This window comes from Euleptes europaea, chromosome 9 (genome assembly GCF_029931775.1).
Source record: "Euleptes europaea isolate rEulEur1 chromosome 9, rEulEur1.hap1, whole genome shotgun sequence".
Lineage (NCBI taxonomy): Eukaryota > Metazoa > Chordata > Lepidosauria > Squamata > Sphaerodactylidae > Euleptes > Euleptes europaea.
In genome coordinates this window covers 2,463,765-2,486,844 of record NC_079320.1, presented here as the reverse complement: position 1 = coordinate 2,486,844, position 23,080 = coordinate 2,463,765, and the positions used below count along the sequence as shown (strand labels likewise).

The window sequence follows — 23,080 nt, the reverse complement described above, 5'->3', positions numbered from 1 at the left end:
CAGCCATTTCCCCCAGGGCAACTGGGAATCAGTAGTAATTCTGGGAGCCCAGGGGTAGCCACATTTCATGTCCGTCAAGGGAGAGAAGAGCCAGGATTGCTTTCAGCAGAGCATAACTGAACCTTGCCTTTCCCCACCTTTCCTGCTCCCTTCCCTTTGCAGCTGCCCTGCTCTCCGTCAGCCCTTCTTCTGATGTCCAGGAAGGTGGGACCATCACATTGACCTGCAACATTCCTGGGGAAGACAAGCAAGAGATCCACTACAGCTGGTACAAGAACAACATCTGGATTAAGGAAGGCACCGCCCGGAGCCTGGTGTTTCATGAGGTGGCTGTTGAGGACATGGGATATTACTCGTGCAAAGTGCAGAACGACAAGGGGAGTGAGAAGTCCCAAGTTGTTGGGATAAACGTCTTCTGTGAGTTTTCAGATGCTCTTATTTACACTTTATATCCAGAATAAATGTAAAAGGATGCTTCCAACAGGGTGTGAGGAATTTATGGAGTAATCAAGAGGCCTGGTGTAGGACAGAAACATAGAGAAATGGGACCCCTTTCTCCCATCAGATCAAGTGCCATGATGCATTTTTCCTTAGTTGCATAAGAGAGAAGGTGCTAGAAAGAAGGGGTGTGATCCTGCTTTCTGTTTGCATAGCAGGAGGGTGATTTTTCAAGATGGATCATGTGGTAGATCAACCAAATATAGGACCATTAAATCCTTTGAAGAGATCCAAGTGGAGCAGTGGGGGCTGGAGAGAAATTTCTTGAGGTTGGGACATAGCTGAGGATGGTCCCATCTCCGGTCCCATCTCCAGTCCCATTAAAATAGCCCACTTCATACAAGAAGCTCTGAGAACCCCTATGGGGTAATGGTTAGTGAGTCCGATTGGGGAGACATGAGTTCAAATCCCCACTCAACAATGAAGCTTGCTCTGTGGCCTTGTACCAGTCATCATCTCAACCTAATTTCCTTCTCAGGATTGTTGTGCAGAATGCCCTGAAAAGGAAGCCAATTGCCCGATATTAATGTGTGTCATCACATAAATTAAAGTGTCCTCAAGCTGCGGCCAACTCATGGTGACCCCCTCTTGCGGTTTTCTAGGCAAGAATCAAACAGAGGTGTTTTTGCTGTTGCCTGCCTCTGCATAGCAACCCTGGACTTCCTTGGTGGTCTCCTATCCAAGTCCTAACCAGGCCTGACCCTACTTAGCTTCTGAGATCTGAGGAGATCAGGCTAGCCTGGGCCATCCAGGTCAGGGATGGTGGTGGAGTGCTATCAAGTCTCAATTGACTTATGGTGAACCCTTGTGGGGTTTTTAAGGCAAGAGATGTTCAGAGGCTCTGTGTTGCGACCCTGGCCTGCCTTGGTGGTCTCCCATTCAAATACCGACCAGGGCCAACCAGATCTGATGAGATCAGGCTACCCTGGGCCATCCAGGTCAATGCAAGAGAAAAAGAGAGGTGTTTTGCCATTGTCTGCTTCTCTGTAGCAACCTTGGACTTCCTCTGTGGTTTCCTATCCAAGTACTCCCATCCAAGAGCCAGCGTGGTGAAGTGGTTAAGAGTGGTGGTTTGGAGCAGTGGAGTCTGATCTGGAGAACCGGGTTTGATTCCCCCACTCCTCCACATGAGTGGCGGAGGCTAATCTGATGAACTGGGTTGGTTTCCCCACTCCTACACATGAAGCCAGCTGGGTGACCTTAAGAACATAACATATAAGAAAGGCCCAGCTGGATCAGACCAAGGCCCATCAAGTCCAGCAGTCTGTTCACACAGTGGCCAACCAGGTGCCTCTAGGAAGCCACTAACAAGACGACTGCAGCAGCACCATCCTGCCTGTGTTCCACCGCACCCAAAATAATAGGCATGCTCCTCTGATACTAGAGAGAATAGGTATGCAGCATGACTAGTATCCATTCTAACTAACAGCCATGAATACCCCTCTTCTCCATGAATATGTCCACTCCCCTCTTAAAGCCCTCCAAGCTGGCAGCCATCACCACATCCTGGGGCAGGGAGTTCCACACAATTTAACTATGCGTTGTGTGAAAAAATACTTCCTTTTATCTGTTTTGAATCTCTCACCCTCCAGCTTTAGCAGATGACCCCCTGTTCTAGTATTATGGGAGAGGGAGAAAAAGTTCTCCCTGTCCACTCTCTCCAAACCATGCATAATTTTATAGACCTCTATCATGTCTCCCCTCAGCCGCCTTCTTTCCAAGCTAAACAGCCCTAAGCATCCTAACCGCTCCCCATAGGACAGTTGCTCTAGTCCCGTAATCATTTTGGTTGCTCTTTTCTGCACCTTCTCAAGCTCTGTAATATCCTTTTTTAGGTGTGGTGACCAGAACTGTACACAGTATTCCAAGTGTGGTCTCACCTTGGGCTAGTCACAGTTCTCTCAGCCCAACCTACCTCCCAGCGTGTCTGTTGTGGGGAGGGGAAGGGAAGGTGCTTGTAAGCCTGTTTGAGTCTCGCTTAAGTGGTAGAGAAAGTCGGCATATTAAAAAACCAACTCTTCTCTTCTTCTCTACTAATCTGGGCTGACCCTGCGTAGCTTCCAAGATCTGACAAGATTGGGCTAGCCAGGTCAAGGATCACAATATTTAGTCTGCTATTACATTTTCATCCCAGTGTGTGGGGGGAGAAACAGCAGTTACAGTAGTTATCAATTTGGGATGCCATCCCTAAAAGCAGAAAGCTAAAAAGGATAGGATAAAATTTAAAATTAAAACTGAACTTGAAATTCAAATTCAATCAAAACCCAAGTATCCAGTGTTCTCCACTCCCAAGAAAATGTACACCAGCTGCTTTTGGAACTTCCTGCCATCTGAATTGGGCCTCTAGTGATGTAACATGATGCCCATTTGGAAAGGAGTGCCCTCTTAGCAAGCTGGCAACCTGCTTGCCATAGTGGCACCTCCCATAGCGGCACTTTGGGGAGGGGCCGTGGCTTAGAAGTAAGAGCCTTTGTTTGGCAGGGAGAAGATCCCTGGTTCAGTCCTCGGCATCTCCAGTGAAAAGGACCAGGCAGGAGATGATGCGAAAGACCTTCTGCCTGAGACCCTGGAGAACTGCTGTGAGTCTGAGTAGACAAGACTGACCTTGATGGACTGGTGGTCTGATTCATTATAGAGCAGCCTTATGTATTTAGGGAGGGGCTGTGGCTCAGTGGAACAGCCTCCGCTTTGCATAGCAGAAGGTCCCAGGTTCAGTCCCCAACATCTCCAGTTGAAAGGGCCAGGCAGTAAGGGATGTGAAAGAGCTTGGCCTGAGACACTGGTGAGTGGCTGCCAGTCTGAGTAGGCAATACTGACCTTGGTGGACCAGCGGTCTGATTCAGCAGAAGGCAGCTTCATGCGTGTTCACTCTCTCTTTTGCCTTCTTCAGACCCACCAAGGCCCCCCACCCTTGCCTTGTTCCAAGAGACCCAGGAAGGGAAGCTGGCCATCATTCACTGCACTGTCGACAGCAACCCCCAGTCTGCCCTGAGCCTTTTCCAAGGCAAGCGGCTCCTCGCGACCACCAGTTCACACTCAGCCCCCAACCAACGGATCGCCATCACCACGACCCGCAACTCCTTGAAGATGGAAATCCAGAAGGTGGTCCCAGAAGACCAGGGTGAATACCAGTGTGTTGCAACCAACAAGTATGGGAACGCCACCACTACGAGATTCTTCGGTGCCCAGAGTAAGTCCGATCTTTGCAGAATAAGATAGCCCCTTGAGATATTATTTTAAAAGGCTTACAAAGAGTTTGCACTCAAAGTGATGTTGTAGCATTGGCAGTTTTTACGTCCCCACCTCCCAAAAGCTCCTGCTGGTTCCCAGTACTGGTCTAGCAATTCTTTGGACTTCACAGTTCCATAGAAGGGTCATGGCTCAGTGGCAGAGCCTCTGCTTGGCATGCAGAAGGCCCCAGGTTCAGTTCCTGGCATCTCCAGTTAAAAGAGACCAAGCAGGAGGTGATGTGAAATACCTCAGCCTGAGACCCTGGAGAATTGCTGTCAGTCTGTGCAGCTAGAAGGCAGGGTAGGGTTGCCAACCTCCAGGTGTTGCCTGGAGATATCCCAGAATTAGAACCAATCTCCAGACTACAGAGATCAGTTCTCCTGGAGGAAATGGTAGCTTTGGATGGCATTACACCCCTCTGAGGTCCATCCCCAAACCCCACTCTCCCCACCAGGCTCCACCACCAAAATCTCCAGGTATCCCAACCCAGAGTTCACATCACAACCCTAGGGTGTTCCCTTTGGGAAGATCTATCTTTTGCTTACTGGCTCATACCCCTTGGGTGAGGGGAATCTGTGTCCTTTTATGCATGGCTGTTTCCCTCACGGTCACCCCTCCGATGACTTCAGGTCTTTGTTTTGATTATGCATGCCGTTTCTGACCATCACAGGATGCCTCGCTTTCCCCCTGCCTTTCCCCACATTTGCAAATTTGAGATAAAACAGGTCCCTGAAAACTCGAGCAAAATGCAGGGGGAGAGCGAGGCGACCTTTGATGGTCAGAAATGGCATGTATAATCCAAAAAGACCCAAAGTTATAGGAGAGGCGACGGCAAGTGAAACAGCCAAGCATAGAAGACCTGAGACTCTAACTCTGTTTAAGAACATAAGAAGAGCCCTGTTGGATCAGACCAAAGGTCCATCAAGTCCAGCAGTCTGTTAGCACAGTGGCCAACCAGGGGCCTCTAGGAAGCCCACAAGCACAAAGGCGATTAGACATATTCATGGAGGAGAGGTCCATTGGTGGCTACTAGCCATGGTGACTAAAAGGAACCTCCATGATCAGAGGCAGTCAGCTTCTGACTACCAGTGCAAGGAAGCAACAGCATGGGAAGCCCTCGGCCTCTATGCCCTGTAGCTGGGGTTGCCAGGTTTTTCTTCACCATCAGTGGGAGGTTTTTGGGGTGGAGCCTGAAGAGGGTGGGGTTTGGGGAGGGGAGGGAGTCCATAGAATCCAATTGCCAAAGCAGCAATTTTCTCCAGGGGAACTGATCTCTATCGGCCTGAGATCAGTTGTAATAGCAGGATATCTCCAGCTAGTACCTGGAGGTTGGCAACCCTACCTGTATCTGGCCCTCCAAAAATAACTGGTTGGCCACTATGTGAGACAGAAGGCTGGACTAGATGGACCCTCACTGGTCTGATCCAGCAGGGCTCTTCTATTCTTATGGTTGTGCTCATGAATGGCATTAATTAGCCAAAAAACTAATCGTCTCTCTGTTCTGTTTGTGTTCCCAGCTGCCAGGGTGGTGGTCAGTCCTTCTGAAGAAGTCCCTGAAGAGGAGAGGGTCACCCTGACCTGCATGGCCACCTTGGAGCCAGAAGAAGGGACCACGTATACGTGGTACAAGAATGCCAAGTGGCTACGAGAGGGGAGGGAAAACTCTCTCGTCTTCCCAGCAGCAGTCAGCAGAGATGCCGGGACATACTACTGCGTGGCCCAGAATAAGAAGGGCACCAACATATCGCCAGCTGTCACTCTGCACGTTCTTTGTGAGTATCCCTTGGGCGAGCCTGTGGCTTGAAGAACAAGCTGCCAGTGGGGTCCATATGGCGCACTGTAGGTGTTGCTTGCACATGAACACATGAAGCTGCCTTATACTGAAACAGACCCTCAGTCTATCAAGGTCAGGATCGTCTACTCCAGGGACCTCCAACGAGGTACCCATGGGCACCCGGGAACCCACTGACACCTTCCTTGGTGCCCGCCAAGGGCTTCTAGAAAGTGGGCAGGGCCAAGCGGGGTTTCTGTTCAGCAAGGCTTCTGATTGCCCACTGGAGATTTGATTGGCTGTGCAGATTGTTAAAAATCTTGCTTTGGCAGCAGCTTCCCCCACGGCACAAAGACCTTCATTGTGTTGCTGAAGATAAGCTGAAACAGCCATTTTGCGGCTGGCTCCACCTCCTTCAGCAGTGATTTTTGTGGCAGCCATCTTATGGGCTTCACCAACTACACTGTGTCAGAACTCCAAAGGTGCCCACAGATTCCTAAAGGTTGGGGACGCTGGTCTGCTCAAACTGGCAGCCGCTCTCCAGGGTCTCAGGCAGAGGCCTTTCACATCACCTACTGCCAAATCTTTTAGCTGGAGATGCTGAGGATTGAACCTGGAACCTTCTGCATGCCAAGAAGATGCTCTACCACTGAGCAAGCACGCCCCCCTTGGGTGGGGCTATAATTCTTGCAAAGCTATGGACTCAATCAGTTGGCCTTGAAATATATATATATGTATGTGTGTGTGTTAAGTGCCGTCAAGTCGCTTCCGACTCATGGCGACCCTATGAATGAAAGTCCTCCAAAATGTTCTATCTTTGACAGCCTTGCTCAGATCTTGCAAATTGAAGGCTGTGGCTTCCTTTATTGAAGGCAAATTGAAGGCTGCCCTCAACTTTTCCTAGCATGACTGTCTTTTCCAGTGACTTGTCATCTCATGACGTGATAGCCGCAATTTAGTCATTTTAGCTTCTAGGGTCAGTTCAGGCTTGATTTGATCTATAACCCACTGATTTGTTTTTTTTTTGGCAGTCCACAGAATCCGTAACCCTCTCCTCCAACACCACATTTCAAAGGAATCTATTTTCTTCCTATCAGCTTTCTTCACTGTCCAGCTTTCACACCCATACACAGTAATAGGGAATATGATGGCATGAATTAATCTAGTCTTGGTGGCCAGTGACACATCCTTACACTTCAGAATCTTTTCTAGCTCCTTCATGGCTGCCCTTCCCAGTCTCAATCTCCTTCTGAGTTCTTGGTTGCAGTCTCCCTTTTGGTTGATGGTGGAGCCAAGGAATAGAAAGCCTTGAACAATTTCAATTTCCTCATTGTCAACCCCATATATATATGGGGTCTATCCAATTGGAAGCCCATTATAAAACAGCAGCAATGTGGTTGTGGATGGGCATGACTGGGCAACAGGAAGAGAGGTGCATATGGGGGAAATCAAATGCCTTTGATTATAAGGATCTTGCCTACCTTCCGTTCATTTCAGAGAAGCTGGTGCAGGAGAACTTCTCAGTGGATCCCAGTTAATTCGTGGAAGGGAGGAGATCAGTTAGAGTTTCTGCCTTGGACATCAAAATGTCTTGAGCCAATTGCATGCAGCTTGGATGTGAGATCATAGCCTCTCTTAGGGTTGCCAACCTCTAGGTAGGACCTGGAGATCTCCTAGAATTACAACTGATCTCCAGACTAAAGAGATCTGTTCCCCAGGCCGAGGACCCTCCCTTCCTCAAATCCTCCCCCATCCAGGCTCCACCCCCAAAACTCCAGAAATTTCCTAACCTGGAAATAGCAACCTTACCTCTGGTGTTTGCTTTTTTAATGTTGTTGGGTCCAGGATGTAACAGAACAGGAGTAGGGAAGGCCCAACCCCACATGAGAGGGTCAAGACTTCTCTCCTGTTTCCTCAGGAACCTTAGCCTCCATCTTTCTATACCAAACAAACTGTCTTCCCTCTACAGACCCCCCAAGACAACTGGTCATCCAGTCCTTCCTAGAGACACAAGAGGGACATCTGGGCATCATCCAGTGTACGGTTGACAGCGACCCCCCATCTGAGATAGCTTTGCACAAGGGGGGTGCTCTCATGGGATCCACTAATGCCTCCTACTCACCTGCTGACCCCAGGGTGAGCATGACCTCATCCCACAACGCGCTCAAGGTGAGCATTGAAGATGTCACACTGGAAGACGAGGGACGGTTTGTGTGTTATGCTCAAAACCGCTATGGAGACTCAAGCACTTCCGTTGACTTCACAGCTGAAAGTAAGTGAGATGAGAACATTTATATTGTCATATATTGTTTCTTATGAAGGGAGCTTTGACTCTCAAAAGCTCATACCCCGAAAATTTTGTTGTTCTCTAAGGTTATAATGCTTAAATTCTCATATATATACTACTGAGAATGATGAGGTGAAAATTGGGCCCCAGAGGGATAAAAACAGGTGGAGAAGTGATATGAACTGGGCAATATGAAATGAAATGGTATGAAATGAACTGGGGAATATCCATGAGAAGTATATCCACTAGAACAGAGAATGCGATCACAGGTCAGCTGGAAAAAGAGCTAACCTTCAGAACTAACCATTAAAATGGCTTCACGTTACATGGCAAAGCAAATCTAAAAATTGCAAAGCTATTTATTTCTGGATGTTGTTTGTAACAGGTAAAAAGTTTTTTTGTTTGCTTTTGTTTGGTGTTCCCTCACTAAGTCTTATTAGTCCTCCTCCCTTTGTATGTTTATTTATTTATTGTGTATTTAGTTCATTAATATCCCACCATTCTCCCTAATGGGGACCCAAGGTGGCTTACATAATTCTCCTCTCCATCTTCACAGCAATCCTGTCAGGTATATTAGGCTGAGAGTGTTGTGACTGGCCCAGGGTCACCCAGCCAGCTTCCATGGCAGGAGTGGGATTTGAACCAGGGTCTCCCAGCTCCTAGTCTGACACTCTAATCACTACACCTCTCTCTCTCTCTCTCTCTCTGTATATATTATATATGTGTCAGACTAGTATTTTTGTAGACCCAGGTTCAAATCCCCACTTGTGCCTTGGAAGCTCTCTGGGTGACCTTGGGCCAGTCACACACTCTCAGACTTACCTGTCTCACAGGGTTGTTGCGAGGATAAAATGGAGGTGAGGAGAACGCTGTAAGTTGCTTTGGGTCCCCATTGAGGAGAAAGGCTGGGTACATATGAATTAAATAAAACTAAAATATGTATGTGTGTGTGTGTGTGTGTGTATGTATATGTAAATGCTTTTTACTGTTTGAAATGGTTTAATGTTTAATGTTCTGTTTGAAATGGTGTAATGTTGGGACCCTGAATTGTGTGGAAAGGGGGCATAGAAATGGTTTAAATAAATAAAAGTTATACCTCACCTTGCAGTGTTTGGGTCCCAAGGTGGCGGGCAGGGAATTTTACATCCTGTGGTTAGCAATTAACCGAATCGGCAGTTGTGGTGGGTGCTGCTCAGCCAAAGAGAGCCCGCGGGGCATATTGATTAAGAGCAGCGGACGGAGGCTACTCTGGAGAACCGGGTTTGATTCCCCACTCCTCCACATGAGCGGCGGAGGCTAATCTCGTGAACTGGGTTGCTTTTCCCACTCTTCCTCACAAAGCCAGCTGGGTGACCTTGGGCCAGTCACAGTACTTTCTGAATTCTCTCAGCCCCACCTACCTCACAAGGTGTCTGTTGTGGTAAGAGGAAGGGAAGGTGGTTGTAAACTGCTTTGAGGCTCCTTAAAGGTAGAGAAAAGTAGAGTATAAAAACCAACTCTTCTTCTTCTTTTGACTAACATTTCCATCCTTCTCTTCAATCCACCTTTAGCTGCGAGGATCGTCCTCACACCGTCTCCTGAGGTGGCTGAAGGTCAGGAGGTCCGTCTGTCCTGCGTAGTGAGCAGCAATTCCTCCACCTTGGCCAACTACACCTGGTACCGGAATGGACTCTGCCTCTCTGAAGCCCACAGGGACTCACTGGTGTACCCACAGGTGGCCAGAGGGGACGCCGGGGTGTATCTCTGCCGGGTAGAGAGCCACGGAGTCAGCAAAAGCTCCACCTCCATCTCCTTGTCTGTGCTGTGTAAGAGCAACCAGCTTTTTGCTTGCATTCGAGAAACCAGAGAACTCGAGTTTAAGACTATTTTTTAAAGATCGGTTATATGATGAATAATCGAGGTCCTAAATGTCCTAAATTTTATCGAGGTCTGCATTTGACTAATTTAGTGGCAGCCCTTACTCTGATTTTTGTCATCTTTTATGTGTTTTATTTATATTGTAAACCTCTTTTGCAAGGTAGAAAGATGGCTAATAAATGTTTGAAATACTACTGCTACTACTTCTACTTCTACTTATTATCATTATAATCATCATCATTATTATTTCCATTGGCAGTTGGATTGCCAACTCTGGGTTGGGAAATTCCTGGAGATTTGAGGGCAAGGACCTCAGAAGGGTATAATGCCATAGAGTCCACCCTCCAAAGCAGCCACTTTCACCAGGTGACCTCTGGAGATCATCCGTAATCTCAAGAGGTCTCCAGGTTCTATTGAATTAGACTTTCAAGATCCATCAAGGTCAGTATTGTCTACTCAGACTGGCAGCAGCTCTCCAAGGTCTCAGGCAGAGGTTTTCACATCACCTACTACCTGATCTTTTAACTGGATTGCACCTGAGACCTTCTGTCTGCAAAGCAGAGGCTCTACCACTTAACCACAGCCCTCCCCCACCCCAGCATCTCATCTTTGCTTGTAGCAGTTCCCGTGTTCAGTCCACCACATCCCCAGTTGTCTCACGTAGCAGGAGTTGGGGAAGATCCTTCTCTGCCTGGAGAGCTGCTGCCAGCCAGAGGGGAAAATTTTGAACTCCATCAACTAAGAGTTCAGCCTTGCCTAAGGGAGCTTTGGAGTGGTCTTCCGGCACCAATTTTGTCATGTGTCCACACCTGCTGGACATAACATGGCGGTTGCATGTTCTTCTTTTCCAGACCGACCTGAACCTCCTCGAGTGGCCGTCTTCGTGGAGACGGAGAAAGGGAGGACGGCCCTCTTCCACTGTTCAGTAGACAGCAATCCCCCCGCTGAGTTGAGTCTCTACAAAGGAGACCACCTCCTGGCATCCACCGGCTCCACCAGCACAACCCTCCCAAGGATCCATGTCTCAAGCTCCCGCAATGCCATGCGGGTGGAGATGGGAGAAATCGTGCCAGAGGACGAGGGCAGCTATCGGTGCGTTGCTACCAACGCATATGGCTCCTCATTCACGCGCCTGCACTTGCGCGTGCAAAGTAAGTGAAAAGATGTGCGAGTCTGTTCACCATGGATCTCTGCTGAGTCAGACCAGGGCTTCCTCTTTTACTTCCGTTTTGCAAACATTTCTCACCAAAATGAAAGCCAAGCTATCAGCTCTTTGCACTCCAGGATTCAGCTGGTATCGCAGGCTGTGATCCACAGAAGCTTCGGCTATAAGAAATCTGTTAGCCTTTAAGGTGCCACAGATTTCGGAGGGCCATCATTCATAACTGTATGTGCGTATAGTGCCATCAAGTCACAGCTGCCTTATGCAGACCTTGTAGGGTTTTCAAGGCAAGAGACAGACAGAGGTGGTTGTGCCCTTGCCTGCCTCTGCACAGCAACCCTGGACTTCCTTGGTGGTCTCCCCTCCAAACACTAGCCAGGGCCGACTCTGCTTCACTTTTGAGATCTGACAAGATCAGACTAGCTTGGGCCATCCAGGCCAGGGCCATTAATAATTAGCCATCAATAATTAGTAATTAATATATGCACATCTACATAGCTACGTCATTTTTCAGTATTTTATTTATTTAGAGATTTTATATGCCACCTGCTTGAGAATAAGAGCTTCTTTCCAGACTTGTCCTTAATCTGACAGGGATTCTCATTTCTCAATTGCAATTCTGAGGTCCTTCAGACCAGCATTCAGTTTCTTCTGCAAGCATTGCATATTACCAGGACCTCCCTCAGGGCAGAGTCCGTAAGAACATCTGCTTGGCATGCAGAAGGTCCCAGGTTCAATCCCTGGCATCTCCAATTAAAAGGCCCAGGCAGTAGGTGATTTTATTTTTATTATTAAATTTATATCCTGCCCCTCCCTGACCAAGGTCATGCTCGGGGCAGCTTGCATCAATATAATCACAGTCATATACAAATCAGTTTCCTTTCCTTCCAAGCTCCCATGACCCTCAGGACTTGAGCAAATACTGGGGAGATTCCCCCCCCCCATTTCTTTAAGGAAAATATGGTGAAGAGGTACTTGGGCCACTGCCAGTGTTATACTTGGATCTCTATCCACCAGCAAAATGGGGGGACTTTTTATCATCTGTTATGGTGGCAGGTAATTTCGTTAAAATAGGAGTGATCCATTGGTCATGTTGGAGTTTGAAATGGGGACATTCCAACATCATGTGAGAAAGTGTATCAATTTTCTTCATATTACAAGAGCAAAGTCTTTAGGGGTAGGGTAAATTTCCAAATCTTTCATTTAGCACTGCTGAAGGCACAACATTCAGACAAGCAAGCATAAAGGTTCTTCAGAAACCCAGGACTGTTAAATTACTGAAATATGGTGGAGTTCGCAGAGGAGGAAGGACACCTAAGAACTGAGTAGAGCATACTCTTCGAGAACGCATTGTAGAGCTGGAATAATCGATTTTTTTGTATAGCTCTTAATAATTGATATAGATTTCCTTTTCTACATACTATACAAATCAGTTTAAAAACAGAAAAATACCCATGAGTTTCTATTAAAATCCAATAAAAACCCACAATTTATACATTATCAACCCAAAGCATCAATAGAATCATGTATAAATCCTCAGTCAGGAAAGACAAGATGGGTGGGCAAGATGGATGAGGTTTAATTATACATAAAGCAGGAACAGGGAGGCCAGTTTTGATGGAGACTGCTGCTGTCCTCAATCATAGGCCTGGTGGAACATCTCTGTCTTCTTGGGGAGGGGCTGTGGCTCAGTGGCAGAGGATCTGCTTGGCATGCAGAAGGTCTCAGGTTCAATCCCCAGCATCTCCAGTTAAAGCGACCAGGCAAGTAGTGTGATGTGAAAGACCTCTGCCTGAGACCCTGGAGAGCTTCTGCCTGTCTGAGTAGATGATACTGCCCTTGATGGACTGATGGTCTGATTCAGTATAAGGCAGCTTCATGTGTGGTCAAGAAGCTTCTGATTTTCCTGTGACTTTTCTTCTGGGATCCAGCAGCCCGAGTTTTGGCCTCACCATCCCCCGAGTTGCTGGAAGGAGACGCGGCCACCCTGACCTGCGACATGCTCGAAAGTGCTCTGAGCGATGCCACCTTCTCCTGGTACAAGAACTCCAAGCGCATCCCGAACAGCAACTCCAGCACACTCGCTTTCCTGCAAATAACCAGCAGGGATGCCGGCTCCTACCACTGCAAGGCCCACTCTGCAGAGGAGACCAGCGCCAGCACCTCCCAGCCTCTCAGCATAACCGTCTTCTGTAAGTGGGACTTTACACACACCCCTCCTGAATTTGTAGCCAGTATTAGACTTTGTATTGTGGGGTCCCTCACCACCAAATCTCCTGTGTTTTCATTTGGGACCAATGCACCTCCAGATGCCAACCTCCACGGGGAGCCTAGAGATAGGGTTGCCAGCCTCCAGGTGCAGGGGGTTGGACTAGATGGCCCCAGTGGTACCTTCCAACTCTATGATTCTATTATTCTCTTGTGCATCAGAAGCTCTCTCTTCCCCCTGAGCTGTTTTCCTACCCAAAGATCTTTCCTAGTGTACCCGTTGCACAAGACAAACTCAGTGGCCAGGCCTTTTCCTACTGAATTTCACAAGTTATGGCTTCTCATAATAGGTAGGCAAGTGGTGGAACTCACTGTCACAAGATGTGGTGATGGATTTACAAGGGAGTTGGCCAACCTTATGGAGGAGGATAGGTCCGTCACTGGCCATGATAGTGGAATGGGGCCTCCTGATTCTGAGGCAGAGTATGCTTCTGATTTGTCAGAGAGTTGGGACCAGACATAGGAGAGGGTTGCTGCCAAAGGACTCTGCTTCTGGGGCTTCCCTCTGACTGGCCACCACTGGAAACAGGAGGATGCTGGACTAGATGCACCATTGGTCTGCTCCAGCATGGGCACTCGCTTGCTGTTATGAAATTCCGAATCCAGGAGAAGAAATGGCTGATCACAGAGAAAGAGGGGAGGAAGCAGGAAAGAGCTTGCTACAGAGTCAGCCGCCGCCGAATAAGATCTGGCTTGAGTCTGTTTCTCCTCTGCTCACAGAGGACTGGGAGTGGCCAGAGATGGGAACTGAAGGGCAAGAACCAAGGGGCTCTTCTCCTTCAGTTCCTAGCCTGAGGGGCATAGCCTAGAGCTGGCTGGAAGCTCTGGCAGAGAAAGAGAGAGAGAAAGAAGTCCTGTGGTTCTTTCCGAAACCTCTCCCGCTATCGTCCTGTATTTGTTGTGCTTTTTTTTAAAAAAAGCTGTAAGCTGCTTTGGTTGGGACCCCAATTGGGGGAGGGGAGGCAGGATATAAATGATTGAATGAATGAACGAACAAAGGAATGAATGAATAAACCAACAAATGAATGAACGAATGACCAAAAGAATGAATGAACAAATGAACAAACAAATGAATGGATGAATGAATGAATGAAATTTCAAACTTCTCCTAATGCTGAGCTCCCTCTGCCCTCACAGACCCCCCGCGGAAACCTCAGCTGACCTCCTTCCTACAGATGCAGGGCGGGCCAGCAGCTGTGCTCCAGTGCACCACAGACAGTGTGCCCCAATCTCACCTGGTCATGTACAAGGGAGATGAGCTCCTGGCATCCAGCAGCGGCTCCGACACAGTTCACAACCACCGGCTCAGAGTTTCTGCTTCATACAACAGCTTGAGGGTGGAGATCCGGGATGTGGTGATGGAGGACGAAGGGGGCTATGGGTGCTGGGCCAGCAACCTCTACGGTAACAGCAGCGTCTCCATCAGGTTCACTGCAGAAAGTGAGTATCGAGAGCCGAGGACGCCTGAAGGAGGAAGGCGGGCGAGCAGAGGGCCTGACGCAGAAAGCGACTGGGAGATCGGGGAGAGGATCTCTCCAGGCTTTATAATGGGAAACAGCATTGGCGGGTTTCTTCAAGATGTGATCACCCCCAGAGCAGTGCCCTTTCCAACCCTGAATTGTGATCATTTACTGGCAACGATCTCCACAGAGGCTTTTTCTGTTGATTCCCTCCCCTTGCTGAGTTTCTAATTAACACCAAACTAAAGGGCGCTTTGCCCTGGCCTGGATGGCCCAGCCTAGCCCGAGCTCATCCGATCTTGGAGGCTAAGCAGGGTCGGCTCTTGTTAATACGTGGATGGGAGACCACCGAGGAAGTCCAGGGTCGTGATGCAGGGGCAGGCAATGGCGAAACACCTCTGAATGCCTCTTGCCTTGAAAACCCCGCTGGGGTTGCCATAAATCAGCTGCGACTTTCTGGCACTTTCTGCCACCACCAAGAGAATGAGATTGTGGCCGAAGCAGGGCATTCTGTGATGGGCTTAAGCCCGGGGGTGGGGGATGTTGTTCAAGGGACATTGGATTCTGCTCCAGGGCTGCTGAGACCTGGACAAGCCAGGTGATTTGCTTTCATAGGACATTGCTCGAGTTCAGCCTGGGTGATATAAGGGGAGGGGCAGAGGAAATCTAGACTCTTGGTGGTAGCCAGGCTTTAATGCTGAATTCCAAAAGAAGCCTTTGCAGCATGTATCCAGAAGGGTGCCGGCCTACCAGGAACAGATCTTTGCGTGTCTCTCTTCCCCGTTCACTTAGCGGCACGGATCTGGATTTCTCCTCCGGATGTTCTCGAAGGGGACTCTGCAAACCTGACCTGCGCTGTTGACAGCGGTGCAGCTGAAGAGCCGCGCTACGCCTGGTATAAGGACCACAGGCGGTATGCGGAGGGCCCCTCCCGGACGCTGTCCCTTCCCAAGGTCACTGTGGCCGATGCAGGAACTTATTACTGTGCGGTGAAGACTCCCCAGAGAGTGCGGAACTCCTCCCTAGGCACCCTGAATGTCCTCTGTAAGTCCTGGGGGTGGTTTCATTGGGCAAAGGATCCTTTGTTGGTGATGCTTTGGGGCCCCAGAAGTGCTCAACTCAGGTTCACAGATGGGTGCAACCCACCAGTAGGGTTGCCAACTCCCGGTTGTGAAATTCCTGGAGATTGGAGTTGGGGACTGGGGAGGGCAGGGTTTGGGGAGGGAGGGAGCTCAGTGGGGTATAACGCCATGCACCCTCCATCCAAAGCATCCATTTTCTTCAGGGGAACTCATCTCTGTAGTCTGGAGATAAGTTGTAATTTTGGGAGATCTCCAGGATCCACCTGGAAGTTGCCAAGCCTGTTTGGAGCTGTGTCCTGTCTGTGATTGTGCTGTCTGTGCCGCAAGGGGTTCTGCTCATTTCTCTCTTTTCTTTTGGGAAGACCCACCCAGGAATGTCCAAGCAGCATCCTTCTTGGAGGCACAGAATGGGCAGCTGGCCATCCTGGTGTGCTCTGTCGACAGCAACCCCCCATCGGAACTGTCGCTCCGCCAAGGCAATGAGGTCCTTGCGTCCACCAGCTCTTTCCCAGGCCGTGGAGCGCCACCAGAGCCTCGGCTGAGTGTTGCTTCCTCTCCCAACTCCTTGAGGCTGGAGATCAAAGAGGTCCACTTGGATGACGAAGGGCGGTACGAGTGCCTCGCTAGCAACGGCATTGGCACGGCGAGGGCATCCCTGGACCTCACGGTGGAGAGTGAGTGTCAAGGCACATCATGGGGCATTCTGAACCCCTGTCAATACTTCTGCAGTGTGCATTTGGGGGTAGATCCTGCCGGCCCCTTCTGAGCCCCTGAGCCCACACCCCAAGGGCTGAGATCTGCCAAGAAGCGGCCTTGGCTTGACCGTTTCCTGCTTTGTTGTAACAGGGGTCCCCAACTTAGAGCTCATGGGCACCTTGGCACCTGACAGCACCTTACTTAGTAGAGATGTAGTAGAAGAGATGTATGATGAGGGAGGTGTCAGCCCTTGGCCCACAGAACCAGAAATCACCACAAAGTCATATAGAGTCCAAACAGATGGCTTTTACTGGTCAAATAGGCATACAGTGCAAACGAATAAAATGACAGCTATGAGAGACTCACTAGCTGGGAGATAATATAAGGCAGAAAAGGCGGGAGATTACAAGCATAGGCTGAATACAGTTTCTCAGGAGCTGAGTTCCCAGGCCTAGGTATGCGACCTTGAGGGCCAGACAGTACAACGCAGAGACAGAGGCAATAACGAAACCGAGATAGCTGCCTGACATTCTGCTCCCCTCAAGGCCCCCTCCCAGTTCGCAAGGGGGCTGGCTTATCCGGGTAAGCAATGTGAAAGGCGTTGACGAGGTCGGGGGCGGAGACATCCCGTGCGCGCACCCATTCGTCATAGGCAGGGGGGAAATGTTTCCAACGGACTAAATACTGCAGGTTGCCATGGTGAACACGGGAGTCAAGGATCTTGGAGACTTCGAAGTGTTCCTCCCCCCCCACCATGATGGGTTGCGCAGGAGGTGGATCCGGATGCCACTGTGGAGAAGCAACATGGGGTTTGAGGAGGCTAATGTGGAAAACAGGATGCACACGCCTCAAGGATTTGGGGAGAGCCAGTTCCACCGTGACAGGGTTTATGACCCGGGTGATGGGGAAAGGGCCAATGAATTTAGCACTGAGCTTATGGCACGGACGGGTGGAACGGAGATTTTTGGTGGAAAGGTAAACCAAAGCACCCACTTGCAGATCACCCCCGGGGGAGCGATGTTTGTCAGCTTGCGCTTTGTATTTACGCTTGGCCCGGTCGAGGTTGCTAACGAGCCAGGGCCAAGTGGTACGGAGGGCGTGTGCCCAGGAGGCAATGTCGGGGTTCCCCTCCCCCTCTACATCATCTGCAGGAGCAATAGGACTGAAATCTTGTCCATACACAGCAAAAAATGGGCTAAAACCTGTGGATTGATGCATGGCATTATTGTAGGCATATTCTGCTAAAGGTAACAGTTCCACCCAGTCATCCTGGTGGTAGTTAACATAACAGCGTAAATAACATTCAAGTACAGCATTGACACGTTCAGTTTGACCATCAGTTTGAGGATGGTATGCACTAGACAACCCTTGTTCCACTCCCACCAACTTGAGGAAAGCTTTCCAAAACTTAGAAACGAAACCACTTCCGCGGTCACAAATTATCTTACGCGGAAACGAATGTAAACGAAAGATATGCGTCACGAAGAGGCGGGCCAGTTTCTGAGCAGAGGGGATCCCTGCGCATGGAATCAAATGTATTTGTTTAGAAAACAAATCAGTAACAACCCACAACACAGTTTTACCCCCACTGAGAGGGAGATCAGTCATAAAGTCCATAGCAATCACTTCCCAAGGTTTGCTGGGCGTTTCAAGAGGTTGTAGCAGTCCCGGGGGTTTGCCCTGCGATCGTTTCGCAGCGGCACAAACGGGACAGCTGCGGATGAAGGAGTCAATGTCGGAACGCATTCCCCCCCACCAGAACTGTCTGCGCAATAAGTGAAGGGTTTTCAGAAACCCAAAGTGCCCAGCTGTTTTGGCTCCATGAGCTAAATGTAAAACGTCCTTCCGGAGAGCTTTGGGTACATACAATTTCGAGTCCTTGTACCAGGACCCTCCCTGTTCCAAAACACCAGGAGGTAGGGTATGAGCGGAGCGTTCTAAAAGGCACTGGTCCCGAAGGACATTTAAAAAGGACTCGGAGATGGGGATTTTGGAGGGGGCCCCCCCGTCGGCCATGGAGATCTTAGAAACAGTTATGGGGCTAGTGCTTACGTGCGGCGGCGCGCAGACTGCAGGCGGCTGGGCGGCCGGAGTGGTAGGAAGGGCGGGAACGCCGGTCTGTTGCGGTGGCGGCTGGGCAGCCGGTTGGGCTGCCGGAGCTTGTAAGTTGGGTAAGGCGTGCTGATGCTGGGATCGTGTTTGCACAGCCAGCATAGGTAGGGCCCCACGTTGCATAGGGGTGAACAGAGAGTTGGTGGGTCTCTCGAGTTTTACCGGATATTGTGGTAAACGGGAGAGGGCATCCGCGAGAACGTTCTGCTTCCCAGGGACGTGCTTCAGGGTGAAACGGAACTGAGCAAAGAACTCCGCCCACCGTTGTTGTTTCGCCGATAGCTTATGGGACCCCGTGAGGGCAGCTAGATTTTTGTGATCGGTCCAAACCTCAAAGGGGACTTTAGACCCTTCCAAGAATTGTCGCCATAGAGTCAGTGCATGATGAACTGCTGAGGCCTCTTTCTCCCAGATGGGCCAGTTTAATTGAGCGTGCGCAATTTTTTTTGAAAAGTAAGCGCAAGGGTGAAGAAGACCATCCGGTCCTTGCTGGAGGAGAGCCCCTCCCATGGCTACATCGGAAGCATCGACTTGCACAATGAACATTTGATTTGGGTCTGGGTGCCGTAGCACCGGCTCCGAAGTGAAGAGGCGTTTGAGGGCCAGAAAAGCGGCTTGGCATTGCTCAGTCCATAGGATTTTTGCGGAGGGCAAGGCAGCCGAGCTTACTTTTCCCTTAGTTTTCAGTAGGTCCGTAATGGGTAGAGCCACCTGGGCGAAGTTAGGGATGAATCCCCGATAGAAGTTTGCAAATCCCAGAAATTGTTGTACTTGCTTACGGTTGGTGGGGGGAGTCCAATCGAGGACGGCTTGGACTTTGGCGGGGTCCATGCGAAGACCTTGGTGGGAGATGATGTATGCCAAAAACGTGAGTTTGCTTTGATGAAATTCGCACTTAGCTAGTTTTGCGAAAAGTTGATGGTCACGCAGGCGTTGCAGAACTTCCCGGACCAGAGCCACATGCTCGTTCATAGTTTTCGAATAAATGAGAATGTCATCTAAATAGACCACCACCCCACGATATAGAAGGTCATGTAGGATTTCATTGATGAGTTGCATGAAGACCCCCGGGGCCCCTTTTAATCCGAACGGCATCACAAGGAATTCATACATTCCGAAACAGCTAGAGAAGGCAGTGAGATGCTCATCCCCTTCGCGGATACGGACTCGGTAGTAAGCTTCCACCAAGTCTAATTTAGAGAACACACGGCCTTCCTGTAATTGTCCCAAAATATCCGATATTAATGGGATAGGATAGGCGTTGGTCTGGGTAACCGCATTGAGCTTTCTGAAGTCAATGCACAGGCGAAGGTCGCCCTCTTTTTTCTGGACGAAAAACGCGGGGGCCGAGTTTGGGGCATTCGAAGGGCGAATGAACCCTCTGGCGAGGTTTTTGTCCAAAAAGTCCCGGAGGACAGTGCGCTCGGAAGCGCTCATAGGGTAAATCTTACTCTTGGTTAATGTGCAGTCCTTTACCACTTCAATCGCACAGTCTGAGGCCCGGTGGGGGGGTAAGGCATCACATTCCCTAAGGTCGAAGACATCTTCAAAGTCCCGGTATACAGCAGGTAGAACCGGTGGTGCTGGGGCAGTAGAGGTTAATGCTGGAACGGGCGGATATAGCAGAGCAAAGTTCTGCCGATGCTGGTCGCAGGTGGGACTAGCGAAGGAGATAGTGTTTGTTTCCCAATCAATACTGGGACTATGTCCTTTAATCCAGTTAATTCCCAAGACTACTTCAAATCGGATAGGGGCTATAGTGAAGTCTATTTGTTCCCAGTGGGAACCAATTCCCATTGCCACCCCTATGGTGCGGTGATCAACTGGACCCCCCTGGAAATGGCTTCCGTCCATTTGGGCAAATTGGACGGGGGCGGGTAAAGCCTCAGAGTCGGCTCTGAGTGCAGCAAAAGTGGCTTCGCTTATGAGAGTGCGACAGCAACCGGAGTCAATTAGTGCTTTGACGGGGAGTTGTGGGCCACCGTTAAGGTGTTGTAAAACTGCATCCACGTAGACGGTGGAGTCCACTTCTTTGATTTTGGTAGGAGCATTCGGTTTGATAGGAAGATCCTGAGAGGTCTGTGGAGACGCTCCATTCGCCACAGACCGGAGCCGTTTTTTGACAAGTCGAGGGGAGATTCCAGGTTTAAGGCTGGAGAAATCCAAGGATTTTCCTCATCCGAAGAGGGAAAGTTGTCCCCCAATGGGGCACTTGTAATCCGAGACCCGGCGGGGTCGTTGGTAGTAGGCAGGGAGGCTGGGTCCCCGGCATGGAGTGCAGAGGGTGTGGGTCTTCCCGGAGCTGCGCTGCGGGTGGCCGCGGTGCCTCTGCGTGGTGGACGACCTCGGGCGCGGGTTGTCGTGCTGGGATGAAATAATTCCTGGCGGCGCGGGCAAACGGCTGCAAAGTGGCCCATTTCTCCGCAAGTAAGACAGGCACCCCTCTGAAATCGGGCTTCACGTTCCTGGGGCGGACGTGGGGGATTTCGTGGGACGAGCGGTGGTGCCTTGGGTTGAGGCTTTTGGGTGCCTTTTTCCTTGTGCTTTTGACGGACGAGAGAAATAAAGCGTCGGCGGCTTTCCACTTCCTCGGCTAATAGGATCCAGTCTTCGAGGGTATCGGGATCGCCCCGCATGTAAGACCAGTTCAGAATGTCAGGATGCAAGGCTTCCCTGAAATGATGGATCAGGGTGGTCTCGGGCCAACCTACAATTTTACTTGCCAGTCGTTGAAATTCATCGGCAAATTCTCGAACTGTAGCAGAGCCTTGTTTTAATTGTAAGAGTTCCGTTTTGGCTCTTTCCCCCAGGAAGGGGTCCTCAAACCTCCTTCTCAGGGCAGTCATGAAGTTGTTCAGGGAACGAATAGCACGAGAGCGGGTGTCAAACTGGAGGACCATCCAGTCAGCCGCTTTACCTGTCAGAAGGGAAGCTACGTAACGCACCCGGCTATCTTCCGTGGGGAAAAGTTGTCCTTGTTCTCGCATATAACTGTCCACTTGATGCAAGAAACAAGGCAAAGTCTCGAGAGATCCGTCGTACGTAGTCCTCAATTTGAGTTGCTTCCAAGGGCCGGGCGCAGGTTGGCCCGGTTGCACGGGTGGTCCGGGCGGAGGAACAACAGGAGCTCCAGGAGGCAAGGGTGGAGCAGGCACATTAGCGGGTGGTTGGGGTGGTTGTACGGGTACCCCCTGACCCGGTATCGGAACGGGCTGTCTCTGAGCTATCAGGGTTTGTTGTAATTGCCTGTTCTCCTGAAGCATACGTTCCATTAGTTCCTGGAGTTGATCAACACGGTCGGAGAGCTCCCGATTCTGGGCTCGTAAGAGATGAACCTCCTCACTTGGGCCACCAGTAAGATGAGGTTTACTGGTCCGGAAGCTTGTGGCCCATTGAGAGCTATCCCCATATAGATCCTCGTCTTCAGACTCTCCTGAGTCTCGACGTCGGTCAGCCAAACGGCGTGCGCGTTGGGTCGCGCGCGACGGGACAAACGCCGGGGAAAAAGACAGACCTGATAGCCCTTGTACATTGTCCTTGGGGCGCGTGTCCACGTTCGCCCGATCCCTAATCCTTGCTGCAGCCGCCCTGGCTGCTTCCGCAGCTTCTCTCTCTCTTGCGACCTTAGCCGCTTCGGCGGCTTGCTGATCCGCAAGAACTTTGGCGTTCTCAAGTCTTAGGGCAGCCTCTGCCGTAATGCGCGGCAAAAGTTCTGTCTCCAGGAGTGAGAGTATGGGGTCGGGTTCCCCGCCCAGCAGAGGTTGTACTCGAACCGCCAGTGCGGGTGCCTCGGCTCCAAAAGTCGAGGTCAAAACTTGAGCCAAGGTGGCTACCGGGGTATCCTTTGTACATTCCACAAGGAGAAGAGCGGTGCTAATAGCGACTCGCTTGGCCTCAGCCTGACAGCTGGCTGCGTCCGGGATCAGGGAAAAACCCTCCGGCGGGGCTCCCGCCATGGTAGAAAGAGTTTCTCGAGAAATAAGATTATCCAAAAGTCCAGTTAATATTTGTAAATCCTCAGTTGCCAACCGGGCATCGTCCAGTAATTGATCCAAGTCTTGAAGATCTAAACGAGTATCAGTATCCTCCGACGTCAACATCCAGAGGGTTCCTTTAAGAGATTGCCACTGTTCCTGTACCAGTCCCCTCAAGCGGCAAACCTCTCGGGTAGTCCGGAAAAGTTCAGCGATTAAGTCTTGTAACAGAGTAGGATCCTCAGAGAAGGGCTCCAGGGTAGTAGATCACCTGGAGAGCTGCACAGCTCCCATCCAAGTGGCAGGCGAACCTCCCTGGGCTCCAGCCTGGCTAGTAGAATGGTGAAGAGATAGCTGTCATAATGTCAGCCCTTGGCCCACAGAACCAGAAATCACCACAAAGTCATATAGAGTCCAAACAGATGGCTTTTACTGGTCAAATAGGCATACAGTGCAAACGAATAAAATGACAGCTATGAGAGACTCACTAGCTGGGAGATAATATAAGGCAGAAAAGGCGGGAGATTACAAGCATAGGCTGAATACAGTTTCCCAGGAGCTGAGTTCCCAGGCCTAGGTATGCGACCTTGAGGGCCAGACAGTACAACGCAGAGACAGAGGCAATAACGAAACCGAGATAGCTGCCTGACAGGAGGGGAGAGAGAATAGATTTGTGGAGTTG

The 23,080-nt window shown here is 50.1% G+C and overlaps 1 protein-coding gene across 1 annotated transcript in view; it reads left to right on the top strand.

Moving 5' to 3' along the window:
* The window catches only part of SIGLEC1 (sialic acid binding Ig like lectin 1), a 47,316-nt gene that overhangs the window by 6,052 nt on the left and 18,184 nt on the right, over nt 1-23,080 (top strand). Inside the window, exons 5-14 of the mRNA XM_056855758.1 lie at nt 163-417; nt 3,389-3,688; nt 5,247-5,501; nt 7,470-7,772; nt 9,338-9,592; nt 10,496-10,795; nt 12,738-12,998; nt 14,212-14,514; nt 15,327-15,578; nt 15,979-16,290. Of these exons, the coding sequence (XP_056711736.1) occupies nt 163-417; nt 3,389-3,688; nt 5,247-5,501; nt 7,470-7,772; nt 9,338-9,592; nt 10,496-10,795; nt 12,738-12,998; nt 14,212-14,514; nt 15,327-15,578; nt 15,979-16,290 (2,796 nt within the window). The remainder of the gene's footprint in view (nt 1-162; nt 418-3,388; nt 3,689-5,246; nt 5,502-7,469; nt 7,773-9,337; nt 9,593-10,495; nt 10,796-12,737; nt 12,999-14,211; nt 14,515-15,326; nt 15,579-15,978; nt 16,291-23,080) is intronic.